Genomic DNA, 19,154 nt, shown 5'->3' with positions numbered 1-19,154 from the left:
AGCTTGATGTAAGAACTGCTGATTTGAGCTCTGGATGGCTGCAGTTGGGTGCCTGGTACCACTGAAGGTTTTAGTAACGGGTAACCTGTGCTTTTGCTGGTAGACCTGAAGTGTAAATTGTGGCCTTGAGAACACAGCTGAGAACCATGGCACACATGTGGGGCTCTGATCCTTTGACATCTCTTGTTGCACCTGTATCCAAACAAGCCACAGAAAGAGTTATGATAGACACCATATAGCAGCCTAAATAGAAAGTTCTGGTGGTCTGTGAAGGGGTGGTGGTGAGCTATGGAGATGCTCTCTGCTTATTTCTGCCTGCCATGCTTGTAGGAGTGAGTGACTGAAAGTTGATTGGGGTGGGTTGCCTTGCATTGCCTTTTCAGGCAATCAGTACTCATCTTAAAACACCCTCTATCATCATAGCTATCACACAGAGAGGTTGCGGGTTGAGAGACACCATGGAGAGCAGGTTGCTGCCTGGATGGCTGTCCTTCCCAGCCCAGAGCCAGGCTCCTGTCACACACTCATCAAAAACTCCTATTCTGAACTATGGATTCATAAGCCATTTTGTTTACGTGTTTTATGCACTGAAGTGAAAGCACCTCAAGCTGCAGCCATTGACAGGATCCCACGTCCCTCTAAGGGAAGGTGCACACATGTGCTTGGGTGGGTTGTGCTGCTCAGGAGTCCCCAGATTGCAGCATCACAGATGGAAGCAGTAAACTTGATGCATACATGTCACACCTCCCATTGATGTACCCCTGTGGCTTTGTCCATGTCGCTGTGTGGTGCTGCATGTGCCTGCTAACCTGAGCAAGCATAACTCACTGTGAGCCTCATTTGCCTGGGCTCCTGCAGCTCAAACAGACCCTGTGGCTCCGTGAGCTGGCACACACGAGCTCAGTCAGAGCCCGTGGCTCTGTGAGCTGGGGCACACGGCTGCCTGGAGAAATGGTGAAGGCAGGGGATAAATGGCATTTTTCAGCCCATTTCTCAGGCGTGCTGTAATTGTGTCTAGACAGGCAGCCTTGGATAGCTGCCTTGTACCTTTGCAGGGGTGGCTGCTGTTCCCAGTGGGTTTTGCCAGCTCTCCTTCAGCTCTGAAGGGGCTTAACTCTCCTCAGCTACAGTAGAGATGCTTCCTGGCTCTTCTGTCTGCTGGCTCATTTACAAACGGCATCCAGCATAGGCGACTTTAGGTAGCCCATTCCTGCTGCCAGCTGGAGCAGAGTGAAGGTGAGCACAGGCTTCAGGACCTTTTGCTGTGCCTGCATGTCTGCCCAGCTCTGCTGTCAGAGCAGGTCTCCTGACACTGGGAAATATCTAGAGCCTGCGGCAGTCTCTGAGCTCCCTCTTTCTCTCTGCCAGAGAGGAGCTTTCTGCATTCTCCAAAAGCTCTTCTAAAGCGAATGCCAGCATCTAAACAGCCTGTGGTTCTTCAGCAGAGCACAGTCAGGGCTCACCTCTCCTTTTGCAGTCAGTCACAGAGTGAGGTGGGGGGGTGCAAACAGCAAAGATGAAAATGTTGAAAATGAAGGTCAGGAGGAGGCATTTCAGTTAAAAAATGGGAAGTACATGAGTGGGGGGTGTGTGTGAAGCAGAGGTCCTGGGGGGCTCCTCAGGTGTCCCTCTGGCTCGCTGGGGAGGGATGGGGGGCATCAACTGGTTGCAGCTTTGATTGCTTCTGTTCCTTGGCCTTTCCTGTGTGTTCTTATTGCATTGTAAAATGTGGCATGGAGCTCAAGCTGTATTGGGGGGGGGGGGGAGATGCTGTTTTCTTTTGGAGTTAAGTTATTGTAATTATGGGTGGGATTTGTGGTGCCTTTTTTCTTTTCTTCCATAGTTATAGATCAAGTGATCACTGTCAGTTCTGTGACTCGCAGTTCAAATCTTAACTATTAAACAAAGAACTATATATTTAGATACAGAACCTTCCCCATCCCTCAGAGGTGTGTGGGTACCAAAATACTGCTTGGTCTTCTACCACATCTCCTTTTCCTCACCTCTATCCTGAATCACCTTGGGATTCACTGCCTGAAGAACAAGTTCAAATTCAAATAAGATCAGAGTGAACGTGACACCTGAGAGATGCTAGGGCAGGGCTTGAAACAGACCTAGCCGTGCTTTAAAAGGTCTTTTTCCTTATTTCCACCTTTCCAGTAAGCAACTGAAACTGGTCTCTGGTGATCTGTGTTATGAAGCATTTTAATGAGAATTACTTGAGCAGCAATCTGTCCACAGGCTGATTCACACAATATCCTGTGTGCCGAGTAGCTCCCATGTTACCCAGCACCTATGAGCAGATGGAGTAAACAGTACCACACGCCTGCCTGGCATAGCTGGGAAACTGATTGACCATATTTTCAGCATTCATCTGCTGGAAGTGCTTAAAACAGCCATTGATTTCTTTCCCAGCTACAAGTAAAATGCAAGTAATAATGAGGGCCTATTACAGGTCTCCAGGCAGATGATTATTTTGTACAGGGAAAGTGCTAAGAGGGCTACCACTGAGAAAAGGCTTAAGGAAGGGCACAAAGGTACCAAAACTTCCAGTTACATCTGTGTTTTATTAGATTGACAATTACAATACAGTATGGAGGGCGCTCCCGCAGGCAAACAACACATGCTGTCCACAAGCATCTTCTCCCAAAGCCCAGACAAACAAGAGAAGCAGCTAGATCTCTGCTATGTGCTCCAGAGGCAGAGAATGGGTTTGGCTTTATACTAGGAAAGAGAAGAAGCCCTTCCTGGATGAGGAGCTGTGGCATGGACACAGGCAGAGACAACACACACAGTACATCCAAAGCTGTCAAACAAGTGTGGTTAACAGCACAGCTAAGCCTGGTTTTGGAAGTGAGAGCTGGAGCCTCTGATCCAATACAGTGAGGGGGGTGGAAATGAGAGAAATGTGTAGAGGCTCTCTCAGGTCAAGTTTGTCTATACAAGGAGAACATTAGTGTGCCCTGACATGAGACCAGCTTAAATGGTACAGCAGGGCTTGTCTGGTGTTTTCATACAGGAGCTACTGGAGATGGCTTTGTCAAATGTTGCTGGGAAAGGAGACCATGGCATGGTTATATTTGGCCAGCTCCTGGAAGCTGGGATGTATGGATGCCCTGTGTGCTGACAGGTATATCGGTGAGGGGAGCCAGAGAGTCCCAGGTCTGATCCTGTGACACACATCCTTTCCTACAGGGAGGGGTGTTACTGAAACAGCTGTTCCCCAGGTGTGGGCTGTAACAGGAGTTATCAGGAGAGGACAAGCACATAACCTAACAGTGCTCCTAATGAGGACAGGAGTGCAGAGATTGGTTCCAAAGAGACCACGAACAAATTTCAAGGCAAGGTGCATGCAACCTGTCCCAGGTGAAAAAAAAACAGGTTTGAATCTATTGCAGGCATGACTGGAGCTATCCTAGGCCTTATTCATTAGTTAGTGGCCCCAGTAGACAACTGGGTGTGTGGTAGTTAAGTAGTGGCCAATCTATCGCTGGCCTTTGGGTTAGGAAGAGAGGGAACGCTTGTGATAGTGCTACGCTTCTCATGAGACCTGACCTACCAGAGGGATGGTAGCCACCTCTCTGTCTTGCAAGGAGCAATAAAATACAACCTGGCAGCACAAGGGAAGGTTTCACTTGCAACTGGGGCAATTTACTCAAGCACTGAGACTGACCCAGTTCTATCGGTAAGCCTTTTGCCAGAGACAAGGATGTTGTCATTTCTCTATCAGTGCTCTCTTTCTGAGTTGGCTCACTATTAAAGGGATAGGATCCTTAAGGAACAGGTCATGTTCTGCCCTCTATTAGGACTGCTGTGCATGAGCTGGGTGCCTTCTGCAGGCTGAGGTTCCAGCACTGGGAAGCCAAATGCATTCCCAGCCCACAGGCAGGGAGATGAGATGCTGTCTGCTTTGGTCCCATGTGGTGGCTGATCTTGCATTGCACGCCCGGGTCTGCCTCTCAGTGCCCAGTGCTGAGGGACTCACTGGTTTGCCTCTGTGTCTTCTCCTCCTTCCCCAGAAGTGGGGAGCACTTGTACCACAAACCGCAGCCCGTGCAGCCCGGTGCCAGCCCCGCGGTCAGCAGCAGAGGATCTTGAGGAAGGCTTTGCGGAAGTCGGTGTTGAAGGTTGTGTAGATGATGGGGTTGAGGGCGCTGTTCACGTAGCCAAGCCAGGTGCTGGCACTGTAAAGCCCTGGGGGCACGTGGCAGGATGGGCAGTGGGTGTTGAGGATGTGAATCAAGAAGAAGGGCAGCCAGCAGACTATGAATGCTCCTGGGTTTAGAGAGAGGGAGAAAACAATCCAGGACTTTAGAGAAACAACTACTCAGAAAGGTAGAGGGCACTGACCTGTGTCCTCTCCCTCCATCCTCTCACTGTTTCCATGCGTTTGTCTGCATTTGGGAGGTGCTGAAGGTGACGTTACTGAGACAGAGGGACTTAGCAAGAGCTTCAGCTCCTTGGGATCAGGTATGTGAATGGATGGGTGCAGCTTCAGAAGTGGCCTCAATTGACAAAAAGACAGTGGCCGCAACTTAGGGGGAAAGACTGCTGCATTAGCTGCTTTTATCAGTTACAATGAGGCTGCATTACTTCCCTGCTACTACCAAGTTAATGAGGGGAAGCGGTGTGTCTGGTGACCCCGGCAGGTGACTGGGGCACCGTTCTCCTTGGTTTCTCTATCCAGCTCTATGAGCTGGTTCCTCTGAAGCTCCTTGCCTCAGTTTCCCCTTCTGTAATTGGACCTGAGGGCTGCTGCATGTGTGGAAACTTAGGACTGTTTCAGCTTTATAATAAAGGAAATGGGAAAGCAAAGATGTTGGCTGTTGCTGCCTGTAGCAGGGATCTTTGGCCACTGGTTTAAAACAAAAGGGTAACATAACGTAGCAAATACAATACTAACTTACTTGTCTCTCAAGATCTGAGAGCATTTCCCTAGATCCCTAAATGCTCCATCTCTGTCTCTCCTGAGTTTGTGGAGCAGTAAAGCTGAAGTCTGGGCTTGGCTTTCATTTTTTAAAGCTCAATACTGTATTAGGAGATTCCTTGAACTTGCAAGTCCCAAACCATCACCCCCTGGCCCCCACTAGATAGAGTGGCTCTCACTCACCCAGGACGATAGCTAGCATCTGCGTAGCCTTCCTCTCCCGAAGCTGGATCAGCCGGGGCTGCTGGTGTGCTAGCTTCAAAGAGCTGATGATCTTGCCATTGCTGAGCCTCCGTACCTCCACTCCTGGCTTGGTGCTTCTTCTCCTCTCTTCCAGCCTGCTGTGTTGTGTGCTCCTGGGTGTCTTGGTGAGGGATGCCTCATGGCAGAAGCTGCGGTACCGCTGCAGGCTGAGGATAGTCAGCAGCTTCCTTTTGGTAGACATCTCCTGGCCTGAGCATTTGAGTGGGAGACAGGGGGAAAAGGTGCCTGGGCATCTGCTTGGCAAAGCTTTTCTCTCCAAGTGTTCCTGCAAAAGAGGATTCCACACAGGGGCTGGGAACCTTCCAAACCATTCACTGGGTTAAAGGATGACAAGGAAAGTTGTAGGAGCCCCACTTGCTTCTTAAGTTTTGTGCCTTATCCTCTAGACCGATCTGGCTTATCAGAGGGGTGAACCAGCACTGGACAACTCTCTGCTTCCATCGCACTGAGGAGAAGCATGAGAACAAGTAGAGCTGAAACACCCGCTCTGCTAACCTTACACTTGTACTTTTGTGTTGGCCCTGCTTCCCTCAACACCCTCCCCACTTTTATTAAAGCAGCTTCACTGTGAGAAATGGGTAAAACAAGTGGATATGCGTGACCAGGCAATCCCTTTCAAACTGCTGTGCTGGTTCCCATGGTTGCAGATATTTCATCTAGAAAGGTCAGTGGAACAAATGCTCCGTGCACCACAAGCATTTTGACCTCTTAAGTCTGTCAGATGAAGAGTTGTTTTGTTTTGGTTTTTCTTGTTTAATAATCTAGGCTAAAGCCTGTGGAGCCCTGAGAACAAAGCTTCACACAACAAAAACCAATAAATGAAGACATTAAAATCGATAAGTGAAGAAATTAGCCAGACTTCTGCTTGGCTGGTAAAGCCCTGCTCTGAAGAAATACTGAAGTAGCCTGTGCCCTGTTTCTAGAGAGCAGAGATACACGGGGAGTATCCTCTTTCTAGAGGGCTGAAAAGGATTTAACTGGAGCTTCTGCATCTCAAATATCATGGTGTATGGATGAGGGATGGAATGAAAACATGCCATGTCCCTTCTTTATGCTTTCTGTTCTGTGCTTTGACCCTTTAAGCAGAAGAGATCACGCATGCCCTGCCCTGTTTGACAGCTCCTTCTGTATTCATATGAATCTTACTTTGTGTGCATAACACGGTTTGGTGCTGGCGTTGTGGCTGCCCTGCCGGGTGAGGGTTCGCTTCTTTTGTCTCTGTCTGAGCACGAGGTAAATCCGGGCATAGAGCAGCAGGGTCACCAGGAAGGGGAGGTAGAAGGACACCAAAGAGGAGTAGATGATGAAACTAGGGTTGGATATGGAACAGACAGTGGGATCCCCTGGGGAGGAGAAGAGAGAGAAAGAGAAAGAGGAGAGAGCTGCTTTGGTTTAGTACAAGGGGTCTTCGGTGTACTAGCAATGCAAGCCGAAAGGTGTCTGGTGGACAAAGGCAGTCTAAGGCATGTATCTCTTACCTCTGTTGTTCCAAATTAGTTGTGTCCTACCCACTCACCTAACTGATGCTTAAAAGGGACCACCTAGGGCCATTTAGCATGACGCAGCATGGATCTTCCTGCTTTTCTTCTCTCATGTCTATTCCCATCCTTTCTCCTATTCCTCTGACAGCCTCTGAGCTGTCTGGCTGCAGAGGTGTGCCTTCACCCTCATCTGTCTGGACCAGGAAGGAGCGTAACAGCAGTCCTTCCCACTCCCTGTTCTCTTCTCACCTCAAGCATTGTATATAAGATGGATGGGGAGCAGAGGACTTCTGCTTGTGGCTCAGAGGGGAGGAAGGCTCTCCTACCCCTCTGCCTCCAGGGAGAATGGGCTGCCCTAGGTGAGGGGAAAGAGATCAACCTGATTCCAAGGAGTTTCCTTTCCTCAAGGGATTAGGTGGGGAAGCAGCCTTCTGGATGGGAAGGAGATTTCTCACAAGCAGTGCCAGTATGCAGTCCTTGCTGGGTAGGAATCTGTCCTGTACCACATTTAAAACTGTGTCTGGAGCTGTTGATATCAGCAAGATGCAGTAAGTCTGATGTGTCCTGGATGTGCTGCATATCTGGAGATTTGCTCCAGTGACTGGAGGGATCTGTAGGTCCAGATGCTCTGACGGACATTGATTTGGCAGTAAAGAAGACAGGTCTGTCGTCAGAGCAATAGTCAGTGTCTGCCTGAGTAAATGGCAAGCTCATAAGACAATAGCACATGTGCTCAGCACCAGAGATTTTTCTCACCATAGTGTGCTTTCCAGTTTCCCAAAATTTCCTGTAACTTGGAAAGTGTGCAGGACCCATGTTAAATGACCTGCCTGTACACAGGGCAGCTCCATTTTCAACCCCTCACTGGATGTTGCTGTTCAAGGACGCCACCTACCTGTAGTATTGAAGCCAAAGAGGAGAGGGCATGAGACTGCGAATGCCAGCATCCAGACTATCACGATCATGAGAGACACCCTCCTGCAGGAGCTCTGCCCAGTGCTGTTCTGGTACTGAACTGGTTTCACCACTGCGGTGTATCTGTGGGCCAAACCAGCTCCAGAAAGAGGGAGGGAGGAAAAGGACCAGGTTTTAAAAGGAGAAATGAAAGCCACATAGGGAACATGATGGTGAACGTGGTAAAGAAATAAATGGAAGAGGAAAGGAGACCAGATGATGGGATCAGCAATTTGTAGAAATGATAAGTGGGGCATTGGGAGGAGGAACAGAGGAAATCAGAGTTAGTTGGCAGCACTGCAGAGAAACACTCTGCAGATCTGCTGGCATTGTGAAGCTACAAGGTTTGGGATACCAGATGGATCTAGAAACCCCAGGAAGCCCCTAAGGTTATATGTGCACACTGCTGGGAAAGAGCAGTCTCGGAGCAGCCACAGCTTGCTGCACTCTGTGCCTCAGCTGCCCGCTCTGGTGTTGGCCCTACTGACAGAGCCCATGGGTAGGTGTCCAGGGCCTTCAGCTGCCAGAGTGCCTCAGGGGATGCAGCTCAGCAAGGAAGGCACAGAAGTCTTGTCGTTAGGATAGCCCAGGGGCTGGTACTCCAGACCAACCCAGCGTTGAGAGCTGCTTCACACAATTACCCTTTAGCTACATATTACAAAGGTACAGCATGCAGTGTTTTTTCCTTCCCCCACTTCTCGGTCCTAACAGTACCATGTGCAGCAAGGTCTTGGCTCCCCGCCCTCGGCATGGCTTTAAATAGGCTAAGTTTCAAGATGCAGAAAAGCAGGGCAAGGCTGAAGATTATACAGCAGTAATCATCACCCCCTCCCTATGAGTATGGCAGGATTTTGTTCATTAAAACTTCATGAGTGAGGTCTTCAGGAGGAGACACCCTCTTTAAGACTCAGTAGGAATTAGATAACCAATTCTGGTTCCTGCTTTCAAGAAGCATGAGGATGTGGTTGATTGCCTACTGGTGATGTTTTATTGCTTGTGCCTGTCTGCCCTTAATTGCAGACATCTTCAAGCACATGGTGGGCCAAGCCATATTAATAGCAGTAGCAGCAGTAATAGACTTGCAGGGAGGTTTGTGCTCCTGAGCACCCCAGTGCTGCCTGTGCAAATCCCACTTCCTTGTCCCTGCTATGCTGTGGTACAGGGTTGTCCCACACCTCCAGACTATCCCCTGGATGCTGTTGGCTCTCACCTGTCAATGCTGATAGCACAGAGGTTTAAAATGCTGGCTGTGCACATCATTACATCCATGGTGACAAAGATATCGCAGCAGATGCGGCTGAAGGTCCAGACTCCTCCGGTCACCTGCACCAGCAACCACAAAAGTGTCAGCCTTGTTCTGCACCAAGTCCTGATAAGTTATGTGTAAAGAGGTGGTCTCCTCCAAGTATCTCAACAGCTACATGAGTTCATGTCCACTGTGATGTGCAGAGGGAAACTGAGGTACCTGTGTTGTGTGCAAGATAACACAGCGGTAGGTTGCAAAGAAGGAGCCGCACCTCAGTTTCAGCCCTTTAGTTACTCTTATAGAGGGAGAAGAAATAGATAGCAGCTATCCCTTCCTTTAAGGCCCAGCATGACAAATTGATTTAAATTTGGTATCACTGTATATATCCTTTGATTAAGGATTATCTGAGAAAAAATAAGGGCTGGAAGAGTTTCTCAGCTTAGCTGCTGGAGTTCTCTTGCAGGCAGTGAGTTGGAAAAGCGCTGCAAATTTTATGCATTTATGTATGAAAGAGAGACCTGAGACCCAAGGTTTCTCTAAAGCCTTATTTGGATTTTTATCTCAGTTACAGATTTTGATTATTAGACCTGAGTGAGAACTCACAAGCTATTCAGATAAAGGGTTTTGGTTTGCCACCATGTTGAGCTTTTGTTCTGGTGGTTTTGAGTGTTTAATCTGAAGTGTGCAATCATGAAAGCTTAGCTGTGACCAATCTTTGTGATGGAGAAATGCTCCTTTTTTTTTGGCCTAGCCACCAAGTTCTTGATAATAACGTTTTCAGTTGACAACAATATGTTCCAAGCACGGTGTGGAACTGCTCTCCTGGGGGGGGGGAATAGCTTGAAGTGAGGTGGTCTGCCTCAGTACTCCCTCCTTGTAGGAGACGAACAAGGAGTCAGCCTGCTTTCCACAGATAAGCTTGTTAGATGATTACAGCAAACAAATCTAATGCTGTGCTGGTAGGGGAGAAAGAGGGAGGGAAGTCCTTGCCTGGAGAAAGCCTTCAATATTCAATCCCATAGGTCCTGCTGGTTCAGCTGGATCCTGGGAAGCTATCAGGAACTGGCACTGATTCCTAGTGTCTCTGCTTACATTTAGGCCACTGGAGTCTTGTGGTCTAAACAAGTCAAACCCACTTGTTTTGTGGCCCAAGTACAGCAAAAACACTGACAAACAGGAAAGAGTCCAGTGGAGGGCCACCAAGACAGTCCCTGGGGCTGAAGCACTTGTCCTGTGAGGACCTAAGGAAACAGGGCTTGTTCCTGGAGCACTTGTCCTGTGAGGACCTAAGGAAACAGGGCTTGTTCAGCTTGGACAAAAGGTGGCTTTGTAGAGGACTAACGGCAGTCCCCTAGTGGGAGGTTATTAAGAAAGTTAGAGAAGGGTAACTATGAAGCTGGGGCCAGGTTTTCCACAGCAAGAGGCAACAGGCATAGTTGAAAGAAAGGTGCAAGCTGGTGATGAAGATGAACTTTCTGACCATGAGGACAGTGAGGTAGTGAAGCCAGTTGCTTGGCGAGACTGTACAGGCTCCATCCTTGGAGGCTTTCAAGACCCACTCAAAAACACCCATGCCAGTTCAGGTGGGAGAGGGTGCCACAAGTAAGCTTGGCTTCTAAGGCAGTGGGTCAACCCTGCAACAAGTGTTGATGCCTAGGAAAGACTTTGCTCTCTGCAGAGAGATGCACTTGTATAAATACAGAATTCACTCTGTGCAAGTTGTTTTCAGAGCTGTTCAAGAAATAATCATGGAAAATATAAATGGTTTTAAGTGTGCCAGCACTTGGGCACAGAAACTTGATGAGGTGCGCTGTGTCTTTAGGCTGTTGCCTGCTGCACCCAGCTGCTATGTGTCACAATTTGGGTACTGAAGAAAACAGTATTCCATTAGGACCCCTGAATTGAAGGGCAGGGGAATAGGAATTGGCTTGCAGAAAGCAATAGAGAACTATGCTTTCATCTTTGGTTCTCTGATACTTATGGGGCTTCTTTGTTTTCTCTTTAAAAAAGCAGGGAAAGAAAAAAAGCCCCAAACTCTTAAAGCTTTTCTTTTCACTTTTCAAAGAAACCCCACACCATTTTTGCTTTAGCTGCAGATTTTTGAGATCTGCTTGACCACCTCAAAATACATATATGTATGTGTGTGTGTATATGTATGTGTATGTATATATATATATAATTGTAACTGCTGGAAGCCTTTGCAGCGGTTTGCAGTGAGAGGAGTTTCTGGTAGTGTGAGGCAAAATGCAATGCAGTGTTTGTGTGGTTTGTGGAGTTTGAAGAGTATTTCACCAGGAGCTGGTCCCAGCTGTTTGCATGAAAGCCATCTGCTGCTTGCCCAGCAGATGTGCAAGCACTTAACAGAGGGAGCTTCCAAGGTCCTGAGCACATTCAGGTTTTAAGCCCAAGAATGTGAACCATTAAAACTCGAGAAGGTGGTGGTGGGAATGGCTTTGAAGTGAACCCTCTAGGGATGACACATTCAGAGCATGCCACCTGCATACTAAGCTGTGGATTGTATTAAGAGGATGCTTGACAGATCAAAATGTTTGGGCTTAAAACCCATCCTCACTTCCACCAGCCTCAACCTCTAAAATGGGCACTAGCTCTGCTGAAGTCAGTGAAGTAGTTAATATTTACCTGCACTGAATGCAAACCCAGAATTTATTCTGGAATTTAATAGTGAAGAAGAGCCTTTTTATTACAGGCCTTGTTAATAATCTTTAAAATTCTATTTCTGCTATTCCTTTTATTGCTCTGTTCATCTTTGCTACAGCAGCTAGAACTTGCTAGTGTGCATTTCTGGTTTTCGTGTGCTAGCAGGGTACCTGTTCTTTACTCCTCTGATGCCTTTTGTCCAGGAATCTCAAAGCACATCACAGATATTAATTGAATGAATCCTCACAACTGCCTGGGTGAGGTGGATGGTCAAATGTTCTTCTGTGACAGTTGATAAGAGCAAACCACAGAGAGATGAGCTGATGCGGTCTCTCATTACCCCTCTGTGCATATGCAACAGAAGTGGGAATAGAGTGCAGGTTGAAATCCTGGCTCTGATAAAGGCAATGCTAAAGCTCCCTAAAGACTATTCAGGTCAGGTTCTCACCTCATCTGCTTTATCCACAAAACTGCAGTATTATTATTTTAAACTTTCCAACTGTAAAGGAGTCTTCCAGTTTATGTGCATTCATGAGCTTATGTAAATCCATCACTCTCCCGAATCCTTGCAAATAAACAAAAGAATGTCTGTAAATCAGATACGTATGATGATGCTGTATTGAGGAACACATGGGGGGAAAGTAGGAATATGAAGTTGCATCAGGTGATGACAGGCATCTGAGTAGTGGTGCATCTAAGCATGCTCAGTTAAGTGTTTCGTGTTTAAGAGTGATCTTCTTGGGGGTGCTGTTAGCTCCCTGCAGCTGTGAAATGGCTGCTTACGGTTTTGCATGGTGGGAGTAACTAAGAGCACACACACGTGGTCAGGCCTGCTGAGGAGTGGTAAACTGCTGAGCTGCAGTAACTCAGTTGTCTGTCCTCCCTTTGACAACCACCTTCAGAAACTTTTTTTCCTTTGGAGGTAGAACTGGATGTTGTCAAAAGATGGAGAAGGATGCTCCAGGCCATGCTGCTACATGTCCTCCGTTTATACAATGATTATAAGGTATGATGGTGTTTAATGCCAACAAACTCCAGTGGGCAGGATACCCTAAAGCCACTGTCTTGGACATCTTGGTGAGCCAAGCAGGTGCACCAGCCACTGCATCAGAGGTCAGTAAAGAAATGGGGTAGCAGAATTGGCATATTAGACCTACCTGTTGACCCCAGGAGATCGCTAGACACAGTCTTGAACACATTTTTATGCCATAAACTTCACTAGGTGGAGATGAGGATTTTGAGACTATAAAATGTTCCTCTAGTTGATCTATCACAGCCTTCCCAAGAGGCCTTTCAGAAAGACACAGTTCTTTGCATGATTGGTAAAATGACAAATTTTATGGAGAAGGTCCAGGCCACAGATGGCTCTAAAAATTGAGTGTAAAGCACAAAGTTCACAAGCAACATTTAAATCTCAGGTATTCCTCCACCTTTAGCTTCTCCATAAATAATGGCCAGGTCTCAGATGCCTGGTGGCAAACGTTCAGTGGAGGAATAGGTATTGTACATGGTTTTGGAGACAATTATTTCTTGGCAATTTCTAGGCCCATAGTGTACTGAAGCATGATGCCATTTCTGCTTCACTGGTGGCATCGCTCATCCATAAACAGCAGCAAGTATCTAAATGACTTTGGACTGGTTTTTAAATCTTAGTCTTGCTGGAGTCCTACAGTCTGGCTCTCTAGGAGATACTGTGCAATGATGGGATGGTAGCTTGGGATGCGTGTGGGGTCTTCTGCCTGTTGTTTGGGTGACTCTTGGATCAGCTACTTTGATTATCCAAGCTTCACAGACAGAAATGAATCTTGAATGGGTCTCAAACACAACTAGGGAATGGGCTACTTTTGTGCTCACAAATTGTGACCACAGTACTGCATGGGGGCAGAGGCTGCTCAACAGATGTGCCTCAATCTCACCCTGTCCACAGTGAGTGCTAAGTTTAATGCAAAAGCATATCGTGATTTCATTAAAGACTGGAATATGCTTGAGGTGATGGACTATTCCAGTCCAATGAAATTTGACTTTTAAGAACATATTTTGAATTCCCATCTGATTGCAGAGTCTAATCTGTCTTGTTGGAATGGCTTCCTTCCTCTTCTCCCCCATTATCCCCTTTTTAATAATTTGTTGTAACACAACCTAACTGTACACATCCTGCAGGCCAGCTCCAGGACTGCTCCACACAGATCAGCCTAAACATTACTACTGACTTGACTGGGAACATGATCACACATACAGTATCATGGTAAACTCGTACTGCGGTGAAGTTCTGTTAATCATAGAATCACAGAATGGTTTGGGCTGGAAAGGACTTTAGGATCACCTACTTCCAACCCCCGTGCCATGGGCAGGGATTCCTCACCCTAGACCATGTCACCCAGGGCTCTGTCCAACTCACCTCCAGGTACACCACCCATGGCATCACCAAAATAGCCACCAGCAGGTCCGCCACCGCCAGGCTCACCACCAGGTAATTTGTTGTGGTTTGCAAGGCACGTTCCCTCAGCACAGCTAAGCAGACCAGGACGTTCCCAAAGATGATGGCCAAAATCAAGATGCAGTAGCAGAGGGCGTAGTAGGCATGTGAGTGTGGCAGGTAAGGCTCCGTAGTGTTGTCTGCTCCACAGGGAACGGGGTTGGTGGTATTTGGATGACTGCTGGCTCTTGTGAAGAGGGCCATGGGGATGCCTCTGAGAAGATGAAGAAAGAGGTAAGGTTTTTTTCTGCTCATATACAGACAGAATGTTTATGGTCTTGCTTCGCCTGTTAGTTTTTCATTGAATTTAAGCCAAGAGAAGAATGCAATATTTCACCTCCTGTGTGTGAGAGAGATTCATCTTACCAACCAACACAGATATATAGAAAGTGTCAGTACTTTTAAGATGCACCAAAGTCACAGCACAGTACAAGCCAGCCGGCCAAGAGCTCAGTCTTAAGGACAGTTTGTAGTACTGAGGACAACACAACACAGTTACCCAAACCAGGTAGCTTGGACCTACCATCTTTTCTTTGATGAGGGAAATGGAAAGTACACTTTTCCTGCAACACGTTTCTGTCCCAGGCCTTCTGTTCAAATAATGCTCTGCTTGTACCCTACCTACCTTGCCAAAGTTCAACTACCAGTGCTGCCCCATTTCATCCATAGTGTGCTCTGTCTTTTCCATGCCTGGCCAGAAGATGCGCTTCCTGCTCTGAAGAGCAAACCAACTTGTCATTTGGGATGAAATAATGGATGGATGCTTACAGGGTACTTAGCATTTATTTTCCTTACAATGGATTCGTGGTTGTGCTCAGGAACCTATCCTTTGTTGATTTAGGGGAGGATAATTTTTTCCAGGGCTATGAAGGCTGCTGTCCCAGGGTTGTTCTGTGACATTTAATTGCTTGTATATGACAGGGTTTTTTTCCTCTGCTAGTGCTCTCATTGCTGAACTCCTCATCAGTGTGACAGATATGAAACGCAAGGACAAAACATTGCAATGCCAATGGTATAAATATTACTCCTTGTTCCACCTCACCCCTTGAACAGTAGCATCTATGATGCATGCACTCCTGGAGGAGTAGCTGTACAATAGGTATAAATGGGTATAAATTGCTCCAGCACCCTTAAAACGGGTGTCACTTGCCCCTGCTGCTTGTAGTTGGGAGAGCACAAGGGCAGAATGAGATGGAAACTGAACTTTCCTTTGCCCCATGAACACAGATCCCTCAGGACTGGGGTGAAACAATCTCTTATGGCACAGGTTTTGTTTGCAAGTGCCCATGCCTGCCTCTCCTTCTGCCAGCCCCTGACCAAGTTGAGCCCTCCACTGGACCTGAAGGATTTCCATAGCATGACTCCCAGGACTGTTTGTTCATAAAACAGTTTTGCTGCAGCCACCCAAAGACAGGGCTTGTTTTGCAGTGAGTGTCCCTTGCAGTGACACAGCTCCTGCTCTGGGAAAACTGTATTGTCTGGGGACATGAAAGGCCAGTTCTGTAGTGCTGGAAAAAAACCCACATTAAGCGGGTGCCTAGCTGATAAGCAAAGCCACGACAGGGAATGAACAAAGCAGCGCACAGAATAGAACCAGGAGGTTTAAGGTGCTGTACTACACAGTTTGCCAGTGGGTTTACTGCCCCATCTTTTGTCCCTTACATCCTCAAGCACTATTTTCAACTATCACCGGGAGGCCAATGTTCCCTACCAGGTTCCCCCCTAAGTTCCTCACTGCCAGGAGCCCCAGCCCTGGACAGCCCTACACCCCCGTGGCTCTGCTGGCTCTGCCCGCAGCCAGGATGCTGCCGAACCAGAGTCCCGGGATACAGGGGTACAGGGACACCGGGGTGCCGGGATACCCCTACCCCTAGGGACAAGGGTCGCTACCGCGGGGACGAGCAGACGGCTGGGAGAGGGAGGGATGCTCCTCCCGTAGATCTCCGCCTCGGGGGGGAGTCCGGGTGCAGGTCCTGATCCGGATGCCATGGTGCTGGCGTGGGGTGCGGAGGAGGGGTTCGGGGTCCAAGTGTGGCCTCGGCTTTGGGTCCCGCTCCGGCTGCTGCTCCGCGCCCGCCGCTCCCGCACCCGAGGGGCAGCGTGCGCCTGCGGGGCGAGGGAAGCTGGGGAAACCCGGAGCGGGGACATTGCGGAGATGCGGCGACCTCCGGTACCGGGCGGGAGAGGAGTGGGGGGGTCAGCAATGAGGACTTACCGCCGGCCCGCGGGGCCGCGCCACCGCCGCTGCCGCCCAGACGGTCTCGGTGCCGGTCCCGCCGCCTCCCGGCCCGACCCGCTCCCTCCTGCCGCCCTCCCGGCGCGGAGCCGCGGGGCGGAGCTCGGCTGTCCCCCGCCTCCCCACCGCCACCCGCCGGCAGCAGCGGGCCGGGGGTCTGCGCTCCCCATCCCGTCCTCAAGCGCCCGAGGGGTTGCTCTGCTACTAAAGGGACCCGGCGGAGGGGTCTCAGCTAATTCCGGAGCCAGGGGTGAGGGACAGACCTGCTTCTGCCTGGGAGGCGAAGTAGAGAGCGGGAACCCCAAATCCAGACCCTGTCCTTGATCACGAAGCGCCTGTGTTGTGGTGGAGACGGAGGAGATGCCCCGGCCGAGCTGCCCGCTCTGCGGTGGAAGGCAAACAGGCAAAAGCCTTCTGGGGGATGCTGCGAGCGTGCTGCTTGGGATAGGAAGCTCGCACTTAAAAACGGTTAGTTTAAAAATACGATCAGAGTGAGGATGGCTTTAAAATGGGAGAGAATTGGGGAAAATAAATCTTTCATAAACTACCTTAAAAATGAGATGAAAGAGTGCTGGGTAAGCAGGGAGGAAGCCAGGAAGGACAGTGATGCGAGGGAAGCATCCTTCTGGGATCCCTGCCTGTGGGCACTGTATGCTGCATCTACCATGGCCACAGCATGACTACAGCCCCTACCTCTGTTATGTGGCTTCCCTTGAGGTCTGAGATCAGGCATTCAAGGCCCAGTTCTCCTCGGACTGTGGTAACCATATGGGGTACAAATGATCCCAGTGGACCTCCTGTCTCCTGGGGTTCAGCTGTGCCCATCACCCACTCTGGCACCACAAGTGGGGCTCACTGAGGACTGTCATGAGGGTGTAGGAAGCTCAGCTGCAAGGCTGAGGTTTCCCTTCCCGTGCATGCAAGAGTTGCAGGAGCTGCTCTGCAGCCCCAGCAGGGAGGAGGGGAAGTTCTTTTCCCCTTTATGCACCCACTGGTCAGGGTGGCCGTGGACTAACTTGTAGGTGGGTGAGGAGATGAGGAGATACTGCAGACAACAGAGTTTATTTGTTTAAGAAATAAGTTACCTTAACAAGCGTGCTTTGGGACCCTGGCTGCCTGAATCATTTCTCCTGACTGCAGACACCCAGGTCAACCTCTTTGTGGGTAACAGTGGGAGAAGTGCTGTAGAGAGTACTCATACCTATGAGGTGTGAGGGATGTGACAGTACCAGCTTCAGCCTGGCTGTGGGTGGTGGAAATGCCCTTACAGGGCTTGATGGGAGCTGATCAGCACCAAGGCGTATAACCAAGGCAGTGAGTACCCCAAGGTGGATGGCACTGAATGGGTGTCATGATTCACTGCCTCCTCCCTACAGGTAACACATTTGCAGGTCAGGTGTCCTTGATGGAGGATATAGCTTCTAGGCTATAGAACAAATGACCCATGAAGGGTTTTACAGCCCCCTTGGGAGCTCCAAAGTGGTGTAGCATAGGCTGTATTTACTGTGCTTATGTGTATGCAGCTGAACTACTGTCACCTATTCCATACTGCTCATCTTCAGCAAAATGTGTTTGCTAGCTGCACTTGGAGCAGTTGAGGAAGGGGGGAAGCCCTCCCATCCATCCCCAGCAGAGGCTTTTTACTGTGAGCTTGGAAAGACTCCAGCACACCCACACTCGTGTGCTTAAAACCGGAGGGAAAAGCACACGTGATGATGCTGTGGGAGTGGAGGGCTGGTTGGGAATGGCTGGTGAGCATGACCCCTTGCTGTGGGGCTGGAGGCATTTTAGCTTCAGTTTTTAAATGCAGTTTGTTTGTAGGCAATCCCCAAAGGGTTGTGGCCAGCAAGGTGCTTACATGGTCTCTAGGACACCGGGAGCACAAGGCACTACTGCAATCTGCTGTACTGATGTTATCCGTTCGATGGAATGGCTAACCACGGATCAATCAAGAGGCATTACCTTGCAGCTACTTCCCTCCTTTAAGATAGGGGGATTCAGCAGGGGAAACCCACAAAAGCACTATTGTTCTGATTCATGTCTTTGTCTTCCAGCATTGAAACTCCCTCTGTTGCCTTTTCCTGTGGTCAGTGGAGCCCCCAGTGCTGCCTCTTCCAGGAGCCTCCTCACCCTGTAATCCATGTTACCTCCTGCCCCAGAGACCCCCACTGCAGATGCCCTAGCCTTTTGGTCCTGAAAGGTCTGTGACAACCTGTCCTCAACAACCCACTCAGATTAATGAGACAGATGGGCAGTAGGAACTTGTGAAACTTGTTTCTTGCTTTAATAATTTTTGTATCTTTCCTTAATATTACTCTGACTTGAGAAGAAAAATCATCCAGTTGTAAATGTTGCTGCTCTATTTAAGCTCCTTCTCAGCAGTGCTCCCTCCCCACCTCCTTCCCGGGTGGCTCTTTTCATGCCCCCTTGTTTGGTTTTCCTGGGACTGGAAAAGTCCTGCCTTTGGGGTAGGGACTTAATGACCTTCTTGTGTTTGCCCTGCAGCAGAGGTCTTGTGGAGCAAGATAATAATCCGTGTGATCGTTTAATTTAGATTAGATTGTACCACACACAGAGACAGGATGAACTAAAATTGCACAGGCAATCTCAGCTGTGATATTTGCAAGAATTTGGAGGTTTTTTAACATTACATCTTCTTTAATACAGTGCTCAGTGCAATGCCTCTCTCATAAATTCTTCCTCTTCCTACTCCAAAATCAAGTAGGTGACTTCTATTTGCCTCAGTTAAACACTGGACAAGCCTTTGGCTGTGACAACACAGCATCACTGGAGCATGGCAGAGAAACAGGTTGGTAGTGAGTTGTGGGAAACTCAGGATGAGAGGATGTGCCAGCAGGTTTCACAGGTGTATCCTAACAGCAAAGCTTCCTCAAGCTCCTGGATCTCCAGCT

General features: G+C 48.8%; 1 protein-coding gene across 2 annotated transcripts; it reads right to left on the bottom strand.

The window, feature by feature from the left end:
* Positions 1–3,295: 3,295 nt before the first annotated feature.
* On the bottom strand, positions 3,296–16,320 carry DRD3 (dopamine receptor D3). 2 transcript variants are annotated; one of them, XM_062601993.1, is made up of 7 exons: positions 16,222–16,320; positions 13,929–14,220; positions 8,837–8,949; positions 7,568–7,710; positions 6,338–6,534; positions 5,111–5,456; positions 3,296–4,275 (listed from the first exon to the last, which is right to left on the bottom strand). In XM_062601993.1, the coding sequence occupies exons 2-7, from the start codon at positions 14,208–14,210 to the stop codon at positions 4,079–4,081; spliced, it is 1,278 nt and encodes a 425-aa protein (XP_062457977.1). In that variant the 5' UTR covers positions 14,211–14,220; positions 16,222–16,320; the 3' UTR covers positions 3,296–4,078. The 2 variants fall into 2 exon arrangements, with proteins under 2 accessions (XP_062457977.1, XP_062457978.1); XM_062601994.1 differs by lacking the exon at positions 16,222–16,320 and adding an exon at positions 15,875–16,100.
* Between the last annotated feature and the right edge of the window lie 2,834 nt (positions 16,321–19,154).

Source organism: Pezoporus occidentalis, unplaced genomic scaffold (genome assembly GCF_034315485.1).
Source record: "Pezoporus occidentalis ecotype Australia unplaced genomic scaffold, CSIRO_AGI_Poc_V1 ctg74, whole genome shotgun sequence".
Lineage (NCBI taxonomy): Eukaryota > Metazoa > Chordata > Aves > Psittaciformes > Psittacidae > Pezoporus > Pezoporus occidentalis.
The sequence above is the reverse complement of the archived record's forward strand: the minus strand, read 5'-3'. Positions and strand labels throughout refer to the sequence as shown.

Bases quoted from the DNA above. Each gene is read 5' to 3' on its own strand.
- DRD3 (XM_062601993.1), bottom strand. From the start codon at position 14,210: ATGGCCCTCTTCACAAGAGCCAGCAGTCATCCAAATACCACCAACCCC. The intron at 6,535-7,567 runs GTAGGTGGCGTC...TCTCCTCCCCAG, and splicing joins CTTTGGCTTCAATACTACAG to GGGATCCCACTGTCTGTTCC. The intron at 4,276-5,110 runs GTGAGTGAGAGC...CTCTAAACCCAG, and splicing joins GATGCTAGCTATCGTCCTGG to GAGCATTCATAGTCTGCTGG.